The sequence below is a fragment of the Babylonia areolata genome, chromosome 20, assembly GCF_041734735.1.
Source record: "Babylonia areolata isolate BAREFJ2019XMU chromosome 20, ASM4173473v1, whole genome shotgun sequence".
In the NCBI taxonomy this organism is placed as follows: domain Eukaryota; kingdom Metazoa; phylum Mollusca; class Gastropoda; order Neogastropoda; family Buccinidae; genus Babylonia; species Babylonia areolata.
Genome location: NC_134895.1, coordinates 30,302,839 through 30,323,769, shown reverse-complemented (window position 1 = coordinate 30,323,769; position 20,931 = coordinate 30,302,839). Strand labels below are relative to the sequence as shown.

General features: G+C 45.0%; 1 protein-coding gene across 1 annotated transcript in view; it reads left to right on the top strand.

Annotated features, from left to right (window-relative positions):
• The window catches only part of LOC143295393 (uncharacterized), a 233,347-nt gene that overhangs the window by 126,379 nt on the left and 86,037 nt on the right, over positions 1-20,931 (top strand). Inside the window, exons 4-5 of the mRNA XM_076607065.1 lie at positions 9,229-9,447; positions 11,428-11,568. Of these exons, the coding sequence (XP_076463180.1) occupies positions 9,229-9,447; positions 11,428-11,568 (360 nt within the window). The remainder of the gene's footprint in view (positions 1-9,228; positions 9,448-11,427; positions 11,569-20,931) is intronic.

The following is a 20,931-nucleotide window of genomic DNA, read 5'->3' as shown; positions in this document are numbered from 1 at the left end:
CGGAACGAAACCGCGAGCAATGAGGATCATGGTTTGACCACGTCCTGTGTGCTGACAATGGCAATAACATCGTGTGATGGAGCCAGTTTGCCTGTGGTCACTCTACAAATATTTGTCCTCTCGGGGATGTTTGATGACGTGAAAATATTTGCTTGGTTTACTTCATGCACAGTACATATCACTCATAACTATTCTCACAAATGCAAACACACAAGCGTATACATACACGTGTACTCATGCAAGTGCACCCCCTCCTCCTCCCCCCCCCCCCCCCCCACAACCCCTCCCCCCCTCCACACACACACACGGATAAAGAAAAACCTAAACATTTATTACTAGGAGTTATCCATTCATGTCAGGGTATTGTATTGTTTACAAACGTTTTATTTTGCTTTTTGCAGGTCTGGAATGTAATTGTTTATGATGAGGCTTATTCAACATATTTATTTCCAACGCAAATTGCAATAAGACAAATAATGTAAGGTGTGCGTTTCGAAAACATTACAGCTAACTAAGCAAGAAAGAATAAGGAAGTTTGATTTGAATAAAAGAACAGGAAAGGGGAAATCATTGATACATAATGAAGACCATTCATCATCGTGACAAAAGCCTGATGTGATGCAGGAAAGGCAGTAACAGTGATATATAAAATAACATAAAGTATTTAAGTATGCTGATAATAAATTATTAGGGAGAAAGTTATCGATAAGTATTTAAGTATGCTGATAATCAATTATTAGGGAGAAAGTTATCGATGGTGTTAACGATTGTGAAGACTAAAGAAGGACTATTTGATGTCGTACTATATGAACCAGTTATCAATGCAATTGCCTTGCTCTGCATTTCATTGTATTGCATTGTATTGTATTACATTGCATTGCATTGTATCATACTGTATAGTATTATTTTCGGTCACAGCAAATATATCTGAACATCGGGCTGCTCTCCTTAGAGAGACCATGTCGCCACGGTGCAGCGCCACCCATATTTGTTATTCCTTTGTCTGGTGAATTTTTCTACAAAATGTTGCCAAGGACTACTCTTTTGATGCTGTTAGTTTTTCTACGTGCGCTAAATGCATGCTGCACACTGCTTTCTGGTCAGATAAATAGTGATAAGGCCACCGCTCCACTACTAATGTCGTCTGTATACAAAGCTTGTTTACGGTATCACGCAGTCCGGTCAGAGTACCCATATGAATACTGCAACATTGACAATGACTGTATCCTTAATGTCCCTAGCAGCCACCTGTCCATAATGGTAAATATACCTTTTTTTAAAGATTAAAAAACAAACACACAGGCGCTGACGGATCAGCCGTTCTATCCTTTTGTGTGTGTGTGTGTGTGTGTGTGTGCGTGCGTGCATGCGTGTGTGTGTGTGTGTGTGTGCGCGCGCGCGCATCTGTGTGTGTGTGTGCGAGCGCGCGCGCGCGCGCGCGTGTGTGTGAATGTGTGTGTCAAAATCCCATTTTGTGTTCCTGGCACCACTCATTCCTGGTGCCCTTGGGGGAGGCAAGCAGTCAGAAAGACAAGGACAAAAGTACATGGAGTTGAAGTTGAGGTTTTGGTATTGTGGCATGATGAATAACACACGTGCCAAGAAGCGAGAATACCCTGTTTGTGGTTCGAGTGACGTCGCGCGCGTGCGCGTGTATGCATGTGTGTGTGTGAGAGAGAGATAGAGTAGCCGATACATTGCCTGCTACTGATGATTAAAAGAGCTGCACGAAGCAAGAATGATATTTCTAGCGAACCCTCACATGGCTACCACGTCCATTAATTTTTTTTTTTTTTTAACTAATGTTAGAATTTCCCCCCCGTGTATTCTCCTCTACAGCCCATTGCCATCCAGATGGCACGATATCGACTTGTCAATAGTCTGTCAGTTTCAGCCAGTTCGTTTCACACTCAAGGATCTGCCCGAATGTGTCGGACGGTGTTCCTTGACTGTACGAGAGAGACGAGCCGTGTCAATACCTTTAGTCGTTCACTGCCATCGTGAGGGAAGCATCAAACGTATTGTTGTGACACAGAGCTCATGTCGAGAACTGGGGGTTCGTGATTTAAACACGCCCTTGTCCCCCAATCAACTCAGTGTATTTGGAGCCATATTGCCAATGATTCTGGTTCCCGTCCCTATGCTAAGAAAGTCTCCGGGCAGCTTCGGGGCATTGTGAAATAGTACATAATATACGCGTTTTTTTTAAATAATTATTTTTGTTTATTTGTTCGTTTTTGTGGTTGGTGTTTGTTTTTTTCTCACGGTGACAGTTGCATTACTCCCACGCCGCTCATTCCGAGTCCCCGTTACACAGCGACACCCGGGGTCATCGGTCGCAATTCACCGTCGGCAGTCGGCAGCCCATAGGGCGCGTATTTCTGTGCAAAAACGATGGTCATTATCTCAATGAAGTTACAGCGATGAGAGGGTCAGAAAACACAAAAGAAAGATTTTTTTCCAAAAGGAAATGTATGATCACATATGGCCGATTTCTTAATTTTTCTTTCGTTTTATTTTTCTTTCTATTTACATTGGCAAAAGCTGTAGGAAGCAGACAGCATGGTATCTGGCTCTGTATCGGTAGCAAAAAACAACAACACGAAAATTAGCTAACAAGTGGGAACAACAACATTATCACATCATTATCATCATCAGCATCATCATCACATCATCAGCATCGTAATTATCATCATCATTACTTCTTCATCATCATCACATCATCATCATCATCCACGAAACAACATCAGCATCATCACATTATCATTACCACCAGCACCATCACATTATCATTATCACATCATTACCACCACCATCATCCACGAGACACACCTCCCTGCACAGTAAACAGTGTCTGGCTTTGATACCAGACACATCAGAGCAAGGCGGAGACACAATCACCCTAACACGCAAACAAAAAACGGGGAATCTGACATCTGCCACGTTCATAACTTAAACAAACTGTAGTCACAGAGGAGGTTTTCGAGCACGCCCGATTGTAAATCTGTTTGATGCGCACAGAATTATTCCAAACAGAAAGTTTAAGAAGCAGATGGCACGTTTCACCCGATTTGTGCTTTGTGACAAAATCAAGAAATTGATAATTAAATAGAAAAATAAACATTAAGTAAACAAAAAATAGATGTATAGATAAATGAATAAAGGCATAAATAAAATAATAGATAAATAAATAAATAAATAAACGAATTCAGCTTAACGATTCCTTTGTGATAAAGGTTCTTTAATTACTTCGCTGCAGCGACACGGTTCAACCCCCCCGTCCCCCTCACCCCCCTGCCCCCCCCCCCTCCCTCCCCTGATGAGGCAGGGCGGGTGGAGCACTCTGTGGACGACCTCAGCCCTCAGCACAGTGCTGCTGATCACGGACCTGATGGCTGCTGGCTCGTGGAAGCGATGGTGAGACGGGGGAAGAGTGTAATCCTCCAGAGTTGGCTCAGCCAGGTGGCTGTCCCCGTTCCTGTCACATGTCCGTTGTATCAGACTGTAGAAGTTCCAGAGCGCATGTTGCGTTGGGGCGCTTTCAGGTGGGATGTCAGTCTGTTAAAATGAAGTTCTCCACTCCTCTCCGAAAAAAAAAGCTTTATGTGTTTGTTTATGTCCAAAACCACGGGACGAAGGTTTCTGCTCCTGTCTCAAAATAGTCCATTTGTTGTGTTGGAAGCATGGAATGTGGCCAAACATTTCATTCCCACTCACCCTTCGTTTAGGCATCACTTTTGCTTAGGCATCTGTCACCCATCATCAAGAGACTAAATTTTCAGAATCAAAGAATTGACACCATTTTTCTAAGACGTGCAAACACATGACGAAAATTAACTTCCTGACACCTTTCTTCTCATATCATTTCGACTTTTATTTTTGTGCCTGCTGCTGTCGGCTTGGGTGTAACATGAATCGCGATAAACCCCCTCTCCCCCACCCCCCACCTCCTGCCCCCACCCCTTCTTCCCCCACAACAACCCCGACACCCCTCAACCAACACCTTCTTCCCCCACAACAACCCCGACACCCCTCAACCCACCGGCCACAATTCTCGATGCAGTCTGTTTCAAACATTATTGAGTCAGTTTTTCTTGCCAGTCTTCTTCTTTGTGTTCCCGTGAAGCTTGGCCGACATACTGCAGCTGAAAGACGCAGACAAATCCATTGGTTTGAGACGTTTGTGCATTGCTCAGCAAATCACTGCAGTGTCCATAGCGTTCGGACGACGACTGGTTGGCACGCAATGAAATAGTTCAAAAGGTGCATGCCCTGTCTCGGGACTCAGGTCTTGGATATTTATTCAGAAAGGTCTTAACCCCCATTGGGAGGGTTGAGGTGCATCAGTCATACATACATACATATATCTTGCTTGCATATATGGGAAAGATTACCATCAACGAAATACGATTACACATGCCTCTATTCATATTTCAATCAATGCTGTAAGAAGTGCAAACGATTATTAATGAATATTAATCGCTGATTTCTTCAGTACATGTTAATTCCTCACTGTCAATTATCCCTTTGTATGCTTGTTTGTTTGTTCTGGAGCACAGAAGGAAGCCAGTATCACCACCATCCCCATTCCCCCACCCACCCACCCCACTCTCACGCTCTCCTATTATGAATTTACAACATTCTGCATTCAACTGTGATCAATGTTCGGAAGCGTATTTTAAAAAAACGGAATGGATAACGCTATTCTATGGGAAGTGCAAACGCATGAAAGAAACTCCCAGAACACTTTTATTCTGCTGTGTTCGGGGTTGTAGTGTCTGTTGCTTCGATCGGTTGGGATATAAACATCCTGCATCAAGCTGAACACGCCACTTAAAGTACAGACTGTAATGGCAATTTCAAACATTGCTGAACAGTCTGGGAATCTTTTTTTTCAGCTTTCTTCTTTTTATTTCCCCCTTCAAACTTGTCTGAGATTCAACAGCTGAAGGGTGTAGACAACTCCTCCCTCCCTCAATGTGAGTTAACACACGCATCAGAACAGTTCAAAAGAGAGGCGGCAGAGTTTGCTAATTGAAAAGCGGCGCCGTCTATTGCGTTTGATCTCAAATCTCAATGTCATGGCCCAAAGTGAATGTGACCGCTCGTTGAGCAAGTGAATGTTTCTTCCTGTATGTTAGTGGAAGTGTTCTGGAACCTTAACTTGGACAGTGTTTGAGGTCTGCGTGGGTGGATTTGAGATGGGGACACTGGTATGAAAACATAATGATATAGAATAAAATTTACTTGTATCTTACATTGGAAACACTTATTGGCTTATGACAAAGAAAATGCGAACAACATAATCGTGAAAACAGAAGCAAGGAATCTGTCATATCCCACAGTGCGCAGGTGGTTGTTTCAGGGAATTATTCCGGCACTCCGTGTTGTACGTCTGTTTGATATACAACATGATTATTATGGACTTTTTTTTCTAGATGGAAGAAGTACTAGAAATAGGTACAGCACGTCAATCCATTACTTAACTTATGACGATACAAACAAACAAACAAATAGATAAATGAATAAACAGTACCTAAGCAAGCAAACAATAAACAGACTGGACGTAGCAAGGCCTTTATTCACATCAGGGACACGTGCAACGTTCAATCCACCTTTTAAATTCTTGAGAACTGTGTGTGTGTGTGTGTGCGCGCGCGCGCACTCTCATGTGAGACGTGTGAAAGTCCGTGCATGATAGGCTGTACCTTGTTCTAGTTGTGGTGTGTGTGTGTGTGTGTGTGTGTTTACTGAGCTTAAAAATGTGACAATGTGTAGGAGGAATAATGTGCAATATGCAGGATGAATGTACAACGGAATATGTCTAATGCTAACGTCCATATTCTAAATATATTTCTGTTTAATAATTACGATGTAATAATTAATTGCAATGTTTTTAAAAGCGAATATGTGAAATGCTTTTATTTGAGAACATATGTTTATTACTCTTGTTTAATCAGGTAATCCGCGTGTGTGGGGGTGGAGGTGGGTGTGTGTGTGTGTGCTGATTATCTGGTTGCGGTTTTCCGCAATTTATCTTTATTCTTATCTTATCTGTCTATTATAATCAATGTGCAGTATAGTAGGCTATGTTTATAATTATATTCAAATAATGTTTCTTAATTCTTTCTGTTTTTACATTAAGAATACTAGTTATTACCTGCAGTGTGTGGATGTATGTATGAAACGGTGTATGTGATATTTTTTACATTTGTATCTTCGTAATATTCGTAAAAGCTGTTGTTGACTTTTACAGTTATGGTCCCCATGTTGTTTACTTGTCTATGTTGTGATAATGCACCTGACTAAATTTCTCCAGTTGGAGATAATAAAGTTATTCTTATCTTATCATATCAACAACCTGAAAGGAAAAAAACCGTGTAAGTTGCATACGTAACGTCTCCAAACGTCCAGCTTTCACAGATGGGAAAATTATTTAAGCACGCCCTGTCGGAAATCTGTTTGACGTTCGCAAGAATTATGCCGAGAATCGATCTGACTGGCGTAAGAAAAGAGATGCTGGCTTAACAATGGATTCTGCACTTTGGGACAAAAAAAGAATACATAATGAAAGAAAATATATGATGAAGAGTTGTACGCAGAAGTAGCACAGCAGACGATATGTAGCTTTGATGTGGACATACATGTACAGGCATGGCAGGTAGTGTACTATCTTGACTGCATGGCCTTCTCGTGCACAGTGCTGCTGATGACAGCGCCCTGGTGGCTGCTGAGGCATGGTAGGGAGGAGAAGACGAGGAAAGGGAGGGTCTGGTACCCCGGGTAGGCTTTACCAGTCAGCTTCCCCATTCCTGTCATATGTCCGGATTCATAAGCCTGTAGAAGTCGCGAGAGCATTTAAGACGCTTTAGAATGAAATATGAGTATGTGAAAAGGAATTTCTCCACAAGTCTGTAGTATTTGTGTTTCTTGATGGTTTGTTGTTGTTTGTGGAGTATGGATAGAAACCAGAAACGTGTCTGTCACCTTCCTTTGTGTGTCTGCAGTCTGCTTTGTCCACCATCCATATTTCCACAATCAAATAATTGGCACCAGTTTTCAAAGATGCGCAAAGGCATGACGAAAGTTAATTCCCTTAACCCATACATCTCCCATATATTTGACGTTAATCATTTATTTCTTTATTTTAGTGCCTACACTACTGAGCTATGAACAGTTGAATTGAGTTGAACCCTTTCCCATGTTCTTTCCCCTTTTTTCCGTATCACCCTCACCTCTCTTCTCCTCAATCCCCACCCCCACCGCACACGAACCAGTCTTTGGTTGCTGGCTGCCATGGCTACATTCATGTTTTAAGATCTTGTTCTTTTATGTTCTCCTTCTTGAACGAATTACAGCGGCTGAAGAATGCGGACGACTCTCTTCATCAGTGTGAGACCTCCGCAGTGCCGTGCACAGCAACACTGTCTGCATGGCCGTTCGGGTGATGAGGAGTTAGCACGCAGTAAAACAGTTCAAAGAAGTCGCGATGGACTTCAAGCCTTGAAGAGGTTCCTTCCGCTTGTTTGATGTCTCTGGTCTCAATGCAATCATCGCCGTGGCTCAAAAGAAACCGCTCGTCGAGGGAGTGTGTGCTTTTCTTTCTTTGTGGACGTTTTAGAGGTGTTCTGAATATCTTGACTTGGGAGTTGTATGCGTGTGTTCAGTGAAGGGGTGGAGGTGAAAGGGTGGATTTAGCAGGGGAAAGGGGTGTCGGAGGGGGAGTGGGCTGGGGGTGGGGGTGGGGGGCTGGGGGGGGGGGAAGCGCCACACAGCAGCTATATATGTCACCACGTTTAGTGTTGTCATGGTCAGTGCATTTCTGTGTGAAACGATTAAAGATTACTGTCTCTTAAACGAATATATTAAAACACCTAGCACAACACTAAAAAGCAAATATAGTGATATTGTTTCATCGAGATAAAACAAGACACACAATGTTTCGAAACAGTGAAGTTTAGTGCTCCCCACCAGCTTGCACACAGTAAAATAAATTGTGTAGAATAACAACACCAAGAAACAAAACTTTTATGACAACGGAAATTCCCAATCCGTTTACTAGTTTATATCGTTGAATTGATATGTGCACAGAGCAATGACAGCACATGAAATGTCCGAACTTGTAGTTGTATTTTTATTTAATTGACACAGTCTTTAGGTCTTGAGCATTCCATACAGAGCACACAGACAACTTGTTGCCTCAGTGTGTTGGCATGACGCGGACCCCGAACAAGGACTGTTGCTTTGGATGACTGGCAGTCGGTGTGGCAGATAAATAGGCTTACAGCCCACGAACGAAGAAGAAGAAAAAGATATGAGCAGCGTGTGGTTGTAAAAGGAGATTTTTTTTTCGTTCTGCCTGGTGAACAAATACGCAGGCCTGTTGGTGCTAGAAACCCATCCCTCTCCAAACCATCCGCTCTCCTCACACACACACACACACACACACACACACACACACACACACACACCATCCGCTTTTTCCCCTGACACGTGTACACATGCTGATGATCATGTACGCACGTAAAAGATCCTGCAACCATTGTCAGAGTTCGGTGGATCACCGAAACACATAAATTCCCATCACGTACCAGCCTCGAGAAGAATCATCAGGAAGTTGGTGCAGGTCGTGTGAAGGAAAGAAGGGATCTACCTGTCTGTATGTCTATCTGTCTATCTGTCTGTCTGTCTGTTTCGTTCTTCCAGTTTTCAGCCTCAGAAGACCAAGTCAACTTTTAACATCTTTACTCTGTCAAAGTGAAGCTACGACTGATCTCAGCAACACAGCTCTCTGTGAACAAACGAACATCTACTCACGTTCGTAAGCTTGACTTTTCACCTGCTTGATATCAGGCTGGTCAGTGAACGCACGTCACTCACTGTGTTGCTGTTAAGCTGACCACAGTTAACATTCGTCGTACTATCAATGTATCTAACAGTCTGTCTGTGTGTCTATCGATCAGTCTTTCTATACTGTCTGTCTGTCCGTCCGTAGGTGCGTTCGTCGTCCCTCTCTTTGTTCGTTCGTCTGTCTGTTCACCGATCTGGTTCGTTTCCAAGCATCTATTGATATGTCTGGTTACCTGTCTATATTTCGATCTTTCTGTCTGTCTGTTATCGATATGTTAAATTATTTATTAACAGTTATGTTCATCATCAGAAACGGAGACTTTTAACAGTTTGAATCTGAACATCATTATGTGTTGTTGTTTTTATTCATTCCTCCAGATTTTTCCCGGATTCGCGGTTTCACAGTCTCTGTGTACACAGAGGGCGGCATGTGGAATCGTTGCTACGAACACACGGGGTCAAGTCCACAGGAAGAGTTCTCTGTGCGCTGCAGACTGAAGGGCAGTCTCCTGCGAGTCTCCAACAGCCGGCCCGCAAGTGTGGCAGCCAGTTTTTCCCAGAATGCCTTTCTGGATCTCTGCGAGGTGGAAGTTTATGGTGAGTGCTGTTGATGACACAGTTCCCTTCAGGTGCTCCAGGAGGCGTCACTGCGTTCGGACAAATCCATATACGCTACACCACATCTGCTAAGCAGATGCCTCACCAGCAGCGTAACCCAACGCACTTAGTCAGGCCTTGAGGGAAAATAAAATAAGATGAAATCAAATTACCCACGTTTTCTCTCAATTGCGAGAAATCGGGGGGGGGGGGGGGGCGACCCCACGATTTCTCACAATGTGTCAGAAGTGGGAAGTCCCGTTTATTCTTATCAAAAATATTTCCTTTGCCATCAGAATTGGTTTCTTGTCTTTTCCCAATCAGTATCAGTATCAGTAGCTCAAGGAGGCGTCACTGCGTTCGGTCAAATCCATATACGCTACACCATATCTGCCCGATGCAAATCTAAGAGAGTGTGTGTGTGTGTGTGTGTGTGTGTTTCTTTTGTGTGTTTACTTGGCTGGTTGATTTGGTCTTCTTTCACTCTGTTTGTTTTAATATTTTCATGTGTCTTCTATGAAACTGAGAATGTCCTTTTTCAGTGCAGTCTTGCATGCGAAAGGATGCTGACACAAACAGATGAACAAATGATCAAGCATGAAATGAAGAACATTATAAATAAATGTGACAGATAAGGCTGCTTCACAACAATCATCAAAACTATTTGGTCCAGTTTCACGCTCCCTACGTGAAGGTAAAGCATTGTGAAACCGGTACCGATTTTGCTTTCACATTTATATAGAAAGTTGAATCATTTTGATGTTATTCCCAACATCTAGGAAGGATTCGTTTCAAGTCATAGTATAGTATAGTATAGTATAACATAGCATAGCATAGTATAGTATAATATAGTACAGAAAAGTATAGTTTGAGTTATACACATAACCTGAATTTCGTTGTTTGGTATTGATTTTCGATGTTTAATTTGAGGTTGATGCATGGCAGTGATCCATCTTATGTAAAATACAATAAAAAAAATATGTGTTTCAGTGTCATTACTGTTCATGTCTTCGCTAACGCCACTATCATGATCGTTGTCGTCGCCACCCTTTTTATCTTTTCTTTTTCTCTCTCTCTCTCATTTTTCTCTAAGATTTGCATCGGGAAAAGACAAGTAACCAACACCGATGATAATGTGAGAAATGTGAGAAATCATGGGGGCGGCCCCCACGATTTCTCGAACTTGAGAGAAAACGTGGGAGGGGAAGGACCACGATTTCTTGCAATCCCACGATTTCTCTCGAAGTGAGAGAAATTGTGGGACTGTGAGAAATCGTGGGCTTACAACATTCACTAAATCAAACCTTTTTTCACACTTTTTTTTAAAAACTAGCAGGGTTGTTAACTTCTAGAATAATCTGCTCGGTAACATTTTCACAGCAGGAACAATTAACAATTTAAAGAATTTATGAGATAAACACTGGAAGGATTATGGCGTCCAAATAAATGTCTCCAATTTATAGTAAGCTAGCCATAACATTAGTAATTACGCACTCTTATTAAAAAAAAATGTGTGTTGTTGTTGTTTTTTAAATAAAGAAACGAAAAAAGTCCAAATGATCAAGCAGAAGACTGATAAAACGAAAAGCCATGACACATGATATAATATAATTTTATGATATGAGAGAATTCAGAGGGTTCCCAGTCACTGTCTTTCATCGGTTTACTGTGCCACTCTCCATTTTCATCCCTTTTCTATAAACTGCCTCTTTTTTTTGAAAGTCAGAGTTGTTCACCTGATTTTGTCTTTCTGAACTGTGCTGTTAGTTATGTATCTTACATCCTACTGCCCACCTCCCATCCCCGCCGTCCCTTCCTCAAACATGTACGCGCTTGCTTTTTTTTATATCTTATTTGAATTTTATTTTATCTGATTTTATTATTTGTGTTTTGTTTTATTTTATATTTCATTTTTGTACCATATACCTGGATACCTGTACACATCTATAGACCTGACTTATTGTCAGTGCTGCGTTCCAGAGTGTTCCAACGGCACGTTCGGTGACAACTGCAGCCAGCAGTGCCACTGCAAGTCGGGGCGCTGTGACGTGGACTCTGGGGAGTGCCTGGTGGACACTGGTCAGTGCCGGGATGGCTGGACCTCCAACAGCTGTGATAAAGGTCGGTGGGCAGTTGGTGCTGTCGTTTCTGTCTTCTTTTCTTCTGTCTCTCTTTTTTCAGGAGTCAAGAGCTGTGTGTTTTCATGGGAATGGAGGAGGTTGTTTTTTTGTTTGTTTGTTTTTTTAGTTACACGGGAGTGTTGGAGGTGTGGGGGCTGCACCTGGACTGATATAGAGACATGATTGAGTTACACTTTTTTTTTTCTTGACAGTAGAATTGCAGAGGTATTGTTGTAGGTGACCAGCTGGGTCGTATGAGATTGTTACAACGATGTTAGACATCCTCAGAGGACGTGCTGATGGGTGGACGATGGCTTTGCATGGGGAGGTTTAAGTGAAAGGGAAATGGTAAAGTCTACTGTTTCGATTTGGGTGTCTTTATGTGGGGAGCTACCCCCTTCTCTGTGTGTGTGTGTGTGTGTGTGTGTGTGTATGTGTGTGTGTGTGTGTGTCTGTCTGTCTGTCTGTCTGTCTCTGTGTGTGTCTGTCTCTGTCTGTCTGTCTGTCTGTCTGTCTGTCTCTCTCTCTCTCAGGAGTGGGAAAGTCATATCCAATCGAGCGAAATGTTTGACATGCATCGAGTTTATATTTCTGATCATATAGCGAAGCGTTACCTTTTGATTGACCTGAACAAACACCTGCGACCTGCTCTCACCAGATTTAGATTTGGTATTTCTGAATTAAACACACATCGATATCGTTATAAAACCATTTGTCATTTTGACTAAATGTGTCCTTTAAGCAGGGAATGCTGGTTATGTAAGAAGTTGCACTGGGTTAGCCTTTACTGAAGCGCTGGCAGTACAAAGTCATGATCTAGTGACTGTCATCAATTCATACGCCTGGAAATCAACATGCTACGATTCTGAAAATGTCAGACTGCGCACACGCAAGGACGCCGCGCGGTTAGGACCTAAAAACATTTTTTTCACATACATATATGATATATATTTAATATTGCTGCATCATGTTACAATCAATATATACATCTATATGTCTATATATATTTACGTATATGTATTGTTCATTCATACTGTGTAGCAACATCTTTTTCAATTCCATTGGGCCACTTAAGACATCAGATATCTTCGTAAATTAGTGACCAAACCATTGTCAATAATTAATCTTGAGTTTTCGTTTGAACTGAAAAAAATGTCAGATTACGCACACGTAAGGACGCCGCCCGGTTAGGACCTTTAAACGTGTACATTTTTCACATTCAGATAGATTCAGGTGTGGTCGGCTGTTGCCCTGTGGGGATTCGAAATGAAATAGACAGTACCACTGAAGGACTCCAGCTGATTCCCAGATCAGTGTTGAGTTTGTCATTCAGGGCGTAAGGTTTGGGCAGTTACCGGCCGTTTGGGGAACAGAGCGGTGACAAAAATGTGACTTTTCAGGAATTGAGTTCTGTATAAGGTCTGTAATTTTCTTGCGTGTGCATACGGGAGGATGGATTGTGGTGTGGGGGTGGTCAGGGGGAGGGGGGTAGCGCGTGTGTCTGTATGTGTATGGGTGTGCACGTGCACGTATTTACATCCATAATGTGCATGTGTACGTCTGTTTCTATGTACTTATGTATGCATGCGCACGAACGTTTGTGAGCGCACGCGCGTCGAGTACGCACTATAATGACTCTCTCTCTCTCTATCGGTCTGTCTGTCTATCTACCACAGCTTTTTCGCTGGACTCAGAGAGCCAGCGGACGGACTGTTGTTGCCGTGAAGAGGCAGATGGCAGCAGACTGCCCCCAAGTTGACAATTAGTGTGTGTGTGTGTGTGTGTGTGTGTGTGTGTGCCAAACACCTACCTAGACTGCCCGGGGCTTGCTAATGGCTCAAGTGGAGTGGTCTGCGTGTGTGTGTGTAAGTGTGTGTGTGTGTGTGTGTGTGTGTGTGTGTGTGTGTAAGTGTGTGTGTGTGTGTGTGTGTAAGTGTGTGTGTGTGTGTGTGTGTGTGTCGGTATCGGTGTCGGTGTCTGTGTGTCGGTGTCTGTGTGTCGGTCTGTGTGTCTGTGTGTGTGTCCGTCTCTCTCAAGATTGAATGCGTCTTTCTCTTAATTTTGCTCATGAAGTGTATATGTACACACATGTTTTCTATGGCAGTGTGTGCGGGGAGGGGGTGGGCGACACACACACACACACACACACACACACACACACACACACACACACACACACACACACACACATACACACATTCAGAGTTTCTCTGTTCGTCTGTGTTTTCCTTTACTCTCTCTCTCTGTCTCTCTCTCTCTCTCTCTCTCTCTCTTAGTCTCTCTCTGTTTGTCTGTCTGTCTGACTGTCTGTCTGTCTCTCTCTCTCTCTCTCTCTCTCTCTTAGTCTCTCTCTGTTGTCTGTCTGTCTGTCTGTCTGTCTCTCTCTCTCATGTTATCCTTCCCTCTGCCCGGTTACGTGTATCCCCTCTTTGTGTGTATCTGTTTGTTTGTCTCTCAAACTCTTTGTGTGTCCGTCTGTCTATTTGTCTGTCCGTCAGTCTGTCTGCACCCCTCCCTCCCTCGCTCCCTCTCTCTCTCTCTCTCTTCCTCTCTCTCTCTTGTTATCCTTCCCATTCCCCGGTTATGTGTCTGTCCCTCCCCTCTGTGTGTGTGTATCTGTTTGTTTGCGGTCTTACTCTGTGTGTATCTATATATTTATCCATATGTCCGTCTGCACCCATCCCCCTTTGTCTGTCTTTCTTTCTCTCTCTCTTTCTCTCCCCACTCTTCCCACCGTTCTTTCACTTCATCTCCGCCCCCTTCCATGTTTCTCCCTTCTTCCGTCTCCTGTCTCCCTTCCCCTTCCCTATCCCTCCCTTCTGTTTCTCCCCCCTCCCTGTCTTTCCCTCCCTTCCCCCTGTCCCTCCCTCCTGTCTTCTGTCTATGACTTCCCCCTCTCTGCCCTCCTGTCTTTCCCTCCCTCCCTCCTGTCTTCTGTCTATCACTTCCCCCTCTCTGCCCTCCTGTCTTTCCCTCCCTCCCTCCCTCCTGTCTTCTGTCTATCACTTCCCCCTCTCTGCCCTCCTGTCTTTCCCTCCCTCCCTCCCTCCTGTCTTCTGTCTATCACTTCCCCCTCTCTGCCCTCCTGTCTTTCCCTCCCTCCCTCCTGTCTTCTGTCTATCACTTCCCCCTCTCTGCCCTCCTGTCTTTCCCTCCCTCCCTCCTGTCTTCTGTCTATCACTTCCCCCTCTCTGCCCTCCTGTCTTTCCCTCCCTCCCTCCTGTCTTCTGTCTATCACTTCCCCCTCTCTGCCCTCCTGTCTTTCCCTCCCTCCCTCCTGTCTTCTGTCTATCACTTCCCCCTCTCTGCCCTCCTGTCTTCCCTCCCTCCCTCCCTCCCTCCTGTCTTCTGTCTATCACTTCCCCCTCTCTGCCCTCCTGTCTTTCCCTCCCTCCCTCCTGTCTTCTGTCTATCACTTCCCCCTCTCTGCCCTCCTGTCTTTCCCTCCCTCCCTCCTGTCTTCTGTCTATCACTTCCCCCTCTCTGCCCTCCCTCCTATCTCTCCCTCCCTCCCTCCTCTCTCTTTCCTGTCTCTTCCTCCCTCCTTATCCTCCCTGTCCCAACTACCAGTTTCTCCCCCCTCCCTGTCCCTCCCTCCAGTCTCTTCCTCTCTCCCTGTCCGCCCTCCTATCTCTCCCCCTCTTCCTTCCCTGTCCCTCCCTCCCTTCACTCTCCCCCGTTCTCCTGTCTCCCCCTTCCTCACTGTCGCTCCCTCCTATCTCTTCCTCCCTCCCTGTCCCCCCTACTCACACCTGTCTCTCCCTCCCTCCTATTTCTTCTTCCCTCGCTGTACACCCTCCTGTCTCCTCCTCCCTCTCTTCCTCCCTCCTTGTCCTCCATCATGTCTCTCCCTTCCTCCCTCACTGTGTCTTCCTTCACTGTCGCTCCCTCCTATCTCTTCCTCCCTCCCTGTCCCCCCTACTCACACCTGTCTCTCCCTCCCTCCTATTTCTTCTTCCCTCGCTGTACACCCTCCTGTCTCCTCCTCCCTCTCTTCCTCCCTCCTTGTCCTCCATCATGTCTCTCCCTTCCTCCCTCACTGTGTCTTCCTTCACTTCCTCCTTGTCCATCCTTTGCCTCTCCTTCCCTTCTGTCAGTCCCTCCTGTCACCTCCTCCCTTCCTCCCTCACTGTGTCTTCCTTCACTTCCTCCTTGTCCATCCTGTGCCTCTCCTTCCCTTCTGTCAGTCCCTCCTATCACCTCCTCCCTTCCTCCCTCACTGTGTCTTCCTTCACTTCCTCCTTGTCCATCCTGTGCCTCTCCTTCCCTTCTGTCAGTCCCTCCTATCACCTCCTCCCTTCATTCCTCACTGTCTCTTCCTCCCTCCCTGTACACCCTGCATCTCCCGTCCTCCTTCCCTGTCCCTCCCTCCCTCCAGTCTCTCCCTCCCTCGCTGTCTCTTCCTCCCTCCCTTACTCTCCCTCCGTCTTATCTCTTCTTCCCTCGCTGTACGCCCTCCTGTCTCTCCCGTCCTTCTTCCCTGTCGCCCCCTGCCTCTAATCTCTCCCTTCCTCCGTCCTGTTTCTCCCTTCCACCCTGTCCTCACACCTGTCCCTCCCTTCCACCCAGTCCTCACACCTGTCCCTCCCTTCCTCCCTCCTTGTTCACCCTCACTGTCTCTTCCTTCACTCCCCACCCCCCCATTCCCCTTGTCCATTCTTTGCTTTTCCTTCCCTCCTGTCACTTCCTCCCTACTTCTAGTCTCTCCCTCCCTCCCTGTCTCTTCCTCCCTCCTATCTCTCCCTCCCTGTCTCTTCCTCCCTCCTATCTCTCCCTCCCTGTACACCCTCCTGTCCCGTCCTCCGTCCTGTGTCTTCACTCCTGTCTCTCCCTTCCACCCTGTCTTGACTCCTGTCTCTCCCTTCCACCCTGTCTTCACTCCTGTCTCTCCCTTCCACCATGTCTTCACTCCTGTCTCTCCCTTCCACCCTGTCTTCACTCCTGTCTCTCCCTTCCACCCTGTCTTCACTCCTGTCTCTCCCTTCCACCCGTCTCTCTTACCCCCTCCTTGTCCTCCATCATGTCTCTCCCTTCCACCCTGTCTTCACTCCTGTCTCTCCCTTCCACCATGTCTTCACTCCTGTCTCTCCCTTCCACCCTGTCTTCACTCCTGTCTCTCCCTTCCACCATGTCTTCACTCCTGTCTCTCCCTTCCACCCTGTCTTCACTCCTGTCTCTCTTACCCCCTCCTTGTCCTCCATCATGTCTCTCCCTTCCACCCTGTCTTCACTCCTGTCTCTCCCTTCCACCATGTCTTCACTCCTGTCTCTCCCTTCCACCATGTCTTCACTCCTGTCTCTCCCTTCCACCCTGTCTTCACTCCTGTCTCTCTTACCCCCTCCTTGTCCTCCATCATGTCTCTCCCTTTTTCCCTCCTATTTCGTCCTTCCTCCCTGTCCCTCCCCCTCCCCCCCAACAATGTCTGTTCCTCCATTCTGTCTCCCCCTTCTTCCCTCCTGTCTCCCTTCCTCCTGTCTCTCTCCCTCCTGTCATCTCTCCCTCCTGTCTCTCCTATCTTTCCCTCCTGTCTCTCCTATCTCTCCCTCTTGTCTCCGTCCCTCCTGTCTCTCCCTCTTGTCTCTCTTATCTCTCCCTCCTGTCTCCCTCCCTCCTGTCTCTCTTATCTCTCCCTCCTGTCTCTCCCTCCTGTCTCTCTTATCTCTCCCTCCTGTCTCTCCCTCCTGTCTCTCCCTCCTGTCTCCCTCCCTCCTGTCTCTCTTATCTCTCCCTCCTGTCTCTCCTATCTCTCCCTCCTGTCTCTCTCCCTCCTGTCTCTCCTATCTCTCCCTCCTGTCTCTCCTATCTCTCCCTCCTGTCTCTCTCCCTCCTGTCTCTCCTATCTCTCCCTCCTATCTCTCCCTCCTATCTCTCCCTCCTGTCTCTCCCTCCTATCTCTCCCTCCTGTCTCCCTCCCTCCTGTCTCTCTTATCTCTCCCTCCTGTCTCTCCTATCTCTCCCTCCTGTCTCTCTCCCTCCTGTCTCTCCTATCTCTCCCTCCTGTCCACGTCCCTCCTATCTCTCCCTCCTGTCTCTCCTATCTTTCCCTCCTGTCCACGTCCCTCCTGTCTCTCCCTCTTGTCTCTCTTATCTCTCCCTCCTGTCTCCCTCCCTCCTGTCTTTCCTATCTCTCCCCCTGTCTCTCTCTCTCCTGTCTTCTTCCCTCCTGTCTCTCTCCCGTCTCCCTCCCTCCTGTCTCTCCTGTCTCTCCCTCCTATCTCTCCTATCTCTCCCTCCTGTCTCCATCCCTCCAGTCTCTCCTATCTCTCCCTCCTGTCTCTCCTATCTCTCCCTCCTGTCTCCATCCCTCCTGTCTCTCCTATCTCTCCCTCCTGTCTCCATCCCTCCAGTCTCTCCTATCTCTCCCTCCTGTCTCTCCTATCTCTCCCTCCTGTCTCCATCCCTCCTGTCTCTCCCTCCCTCCTGTCTCTCACTTCCCTCCTGTCTCTCCTTCCCTCCTGTCTCTCCCTTCCTCCCCTCTGCTCTGACTCCGGGAAAAAGCAATGAAACGGACAAAGCGCTGCTTTTTATTAGCACTTTCGTTGATTATGGTTGTTGGAGGAACCCCCGTGATAGAGTTGATGACAAATGTCAATTATTACAGCATGTCTCTGCGTCTGCGCGACACTTTTCTTATGTAGTCTGCTAAATGCCTGCTTGTTCGCGTGATCTGAGACTGTCAGATCCTCCAGAGACATGTATTACTGTTGCCTTCAAGAAAAAAGTAAATGATTGTTGTTAGCTCCCTCGTCAAAAGGCATCTTTGGGCAATAATGTAAATGTCAGATATCAGCTCTCTCTCTCTGTGTCTGTCTCTCTCTCTGTCTCTCAAAAATCTAGCCACCACCCCGTGTTATGCTAATGACAGCAAAAAGTCAAAGTGTCAATCTCCCCAAAACCTGGTATGTCAACAACAACAAAATCGAAAAATGCAAAATAAAACAACAAGCTGGCGAGCAGACGATATTGCATGATGAAAGCATGACAAATAAAAAACAAAAACAATAAGTGCTTATTGATTTGGTACGTACGGAAACCAGACAGCGCGTATCTGAAGAAGAAACAACAACAACAACAACAACAACAACAATGATCCCAGTACCTCATTATTTCGGGCATACGTGCCATTTGTGACAGATTTTTGAGGTTCTGGACTTCATCTTCGTGCTGCCAGATTCTGCAGCACGTTCGGATTTTGAGGATTTTTGTCGTCGTCTTCCTTCTTTTCCTGCAGCTTCTTCTCATCGTCATCATCCTTAACATCATCGTTGTCAGCAGCAGCAGCGAAAAACAACATGAACAAAAAACAAACCCAAAAACCCAAAACGATAGCATCATTTATTTCCTGCTCCTCTTGTTCTGCGCTTCTTGTTTAGGAGTAGTAGGAGGAGGAGGAGGAGTAGCAGTAGCAGTAGCAGTAGTAGCCGTAGTAGTAGCAGCAGCAGAAGCAGTAGTAGTAGTAGTAGCAGCAGCAGCAGCAGCAATAGTAGTAGTAGCAGCAGTAGTAGTAGCAGTAGTATTGTTGTTGTCGTTCCTCCATCTTCTGGTCTTCTTCCTCCTCCTCTTCCACGTTGTTGTTGTTGTTATTTGTGTTTCTTCTTCATCTTCTTCTTCTTCTGTATCACTCTTCAACCCTTCTTTACAATCAGACCAATTCCCAGCTCTCAGACCTCACCCCTTGATACAATCTCTTGTATCATAAATAATCAGATGACCGACGATCAACTGAGATCGTACATGACGTTGTGGTAACTTAACTCACGCCACCTCCCCACCCCCATCCCCCCTGTAAGCTGTCATCGCCATGGATGTTCCAGTTTGCATCGTTGACGTTCCCAGAGACATGCCTTGGCGTCAAATCAACGCTGACATACAATCTCTCTCTCTCTCTCTCTCTCTCTCTCTCTCTCTCTCATCGTGAATTATTCAGCACTTTCCCTTACTAGAACTGCATTTCGAAAATCTAGGTAGTATTTTTTATTATGCACTAATGTCCAGTCCTGCTAATGACTGCGAGTAGGTCACTTAAACATATGTCATTCGGTCAGTAAAATGACAGACGTATCGAAGATAATATATAATAATGATAAACCCTTCCATATCTTTGGCTTTTCTGAATCAAGGACGAACACTCACATTAATGACAAATCTATTTCTATTCCTGGTTACAATATTGTTCGGAAAAATCCTCAAAAATCTAAAGAAAGTGGTATCGTCGTTTATATTCAAAACAACGTTCCGTACAGAATTCATAATGACCAACATCATCCAGATGTTGAATCACTGTGGCTTGAAGTTCAATCCCAAAATAAATCAGTGGATTCGCTCCTTATAGCATTTTTGTACAGACATCCTAAGAGTTTTTTCCAAGTGGTATGACGATCTTTGTGAAATGATGGACAGCGCCTGGCTTTCAAAAAAAGAAGTATTAATTTTGGGTGACTTTAATTTAGAACTTTTTCAGTGTCATAGCCGATGGAGCAACATCTATACGTCTTACAATCTCTATCAATGTATTGATTCCCCCACCAGAGTTACACAAAAAACTAGAACGCTCTTAGATCATATTTATACATCCAGTCTAACACCAGTTAGAGAAATTTGTGTGCCGAATGTTAGCGTAAGTGACCACAATGCCGTCTGCATTACATGGGGAAAAAAGGGCTTCAAAATACCCAAAACAGGTCATACTGTTGTCACATTTCGGTCATTTAAACATTTTAATCGGGACGCCTTTCAATCAGACCTCATTTCTGCACCTTCTACTAACATTTATAGCTTTACTAATCCAGACGAAGCCCTTTCCTTTTGGATTGCAACGTTACTACATGTTGTTGATAAACATATCCCTTTAATTCAGAGACGAGTCAAGTCGGAAATTCTTCCGAGTTGGCTTACGCAAGATATCTTTCAAGCAATGGATGACAGAGACTATCAAAAGATAATCGATCAATTCGAAGAATACCAGAAGAAACGTAATATTGTCAAATACATGATTAGAAACTCTAAACGGATTTTCTTTCGTAAACTAATCGAAGACAAAAGCAACACAGCCTTCATATGGAAGGCTATACACCAACTCACCAAACCAAACTCTTCAAATGCGGAATGTCTCATTCCTGTTAATACACTGAACAATCACTTTGCTGACATTGGAAACAAATTAATCGCAAAAGACGATGCACACACTTCTTTTGATTTCAGCATTTTAGAAAATTTCTGTCATAATAAAGATATAAAACAAAGTTTTCTGTTCCATTAATGTCTATTCATGAAGTCTTATCTCATTTAGTATCGCTAAAAAATAAAAACTCGTGTGGCTTCGATGGCATTAGTCCAAAAATATTAAAACTATCTGCACCTTATA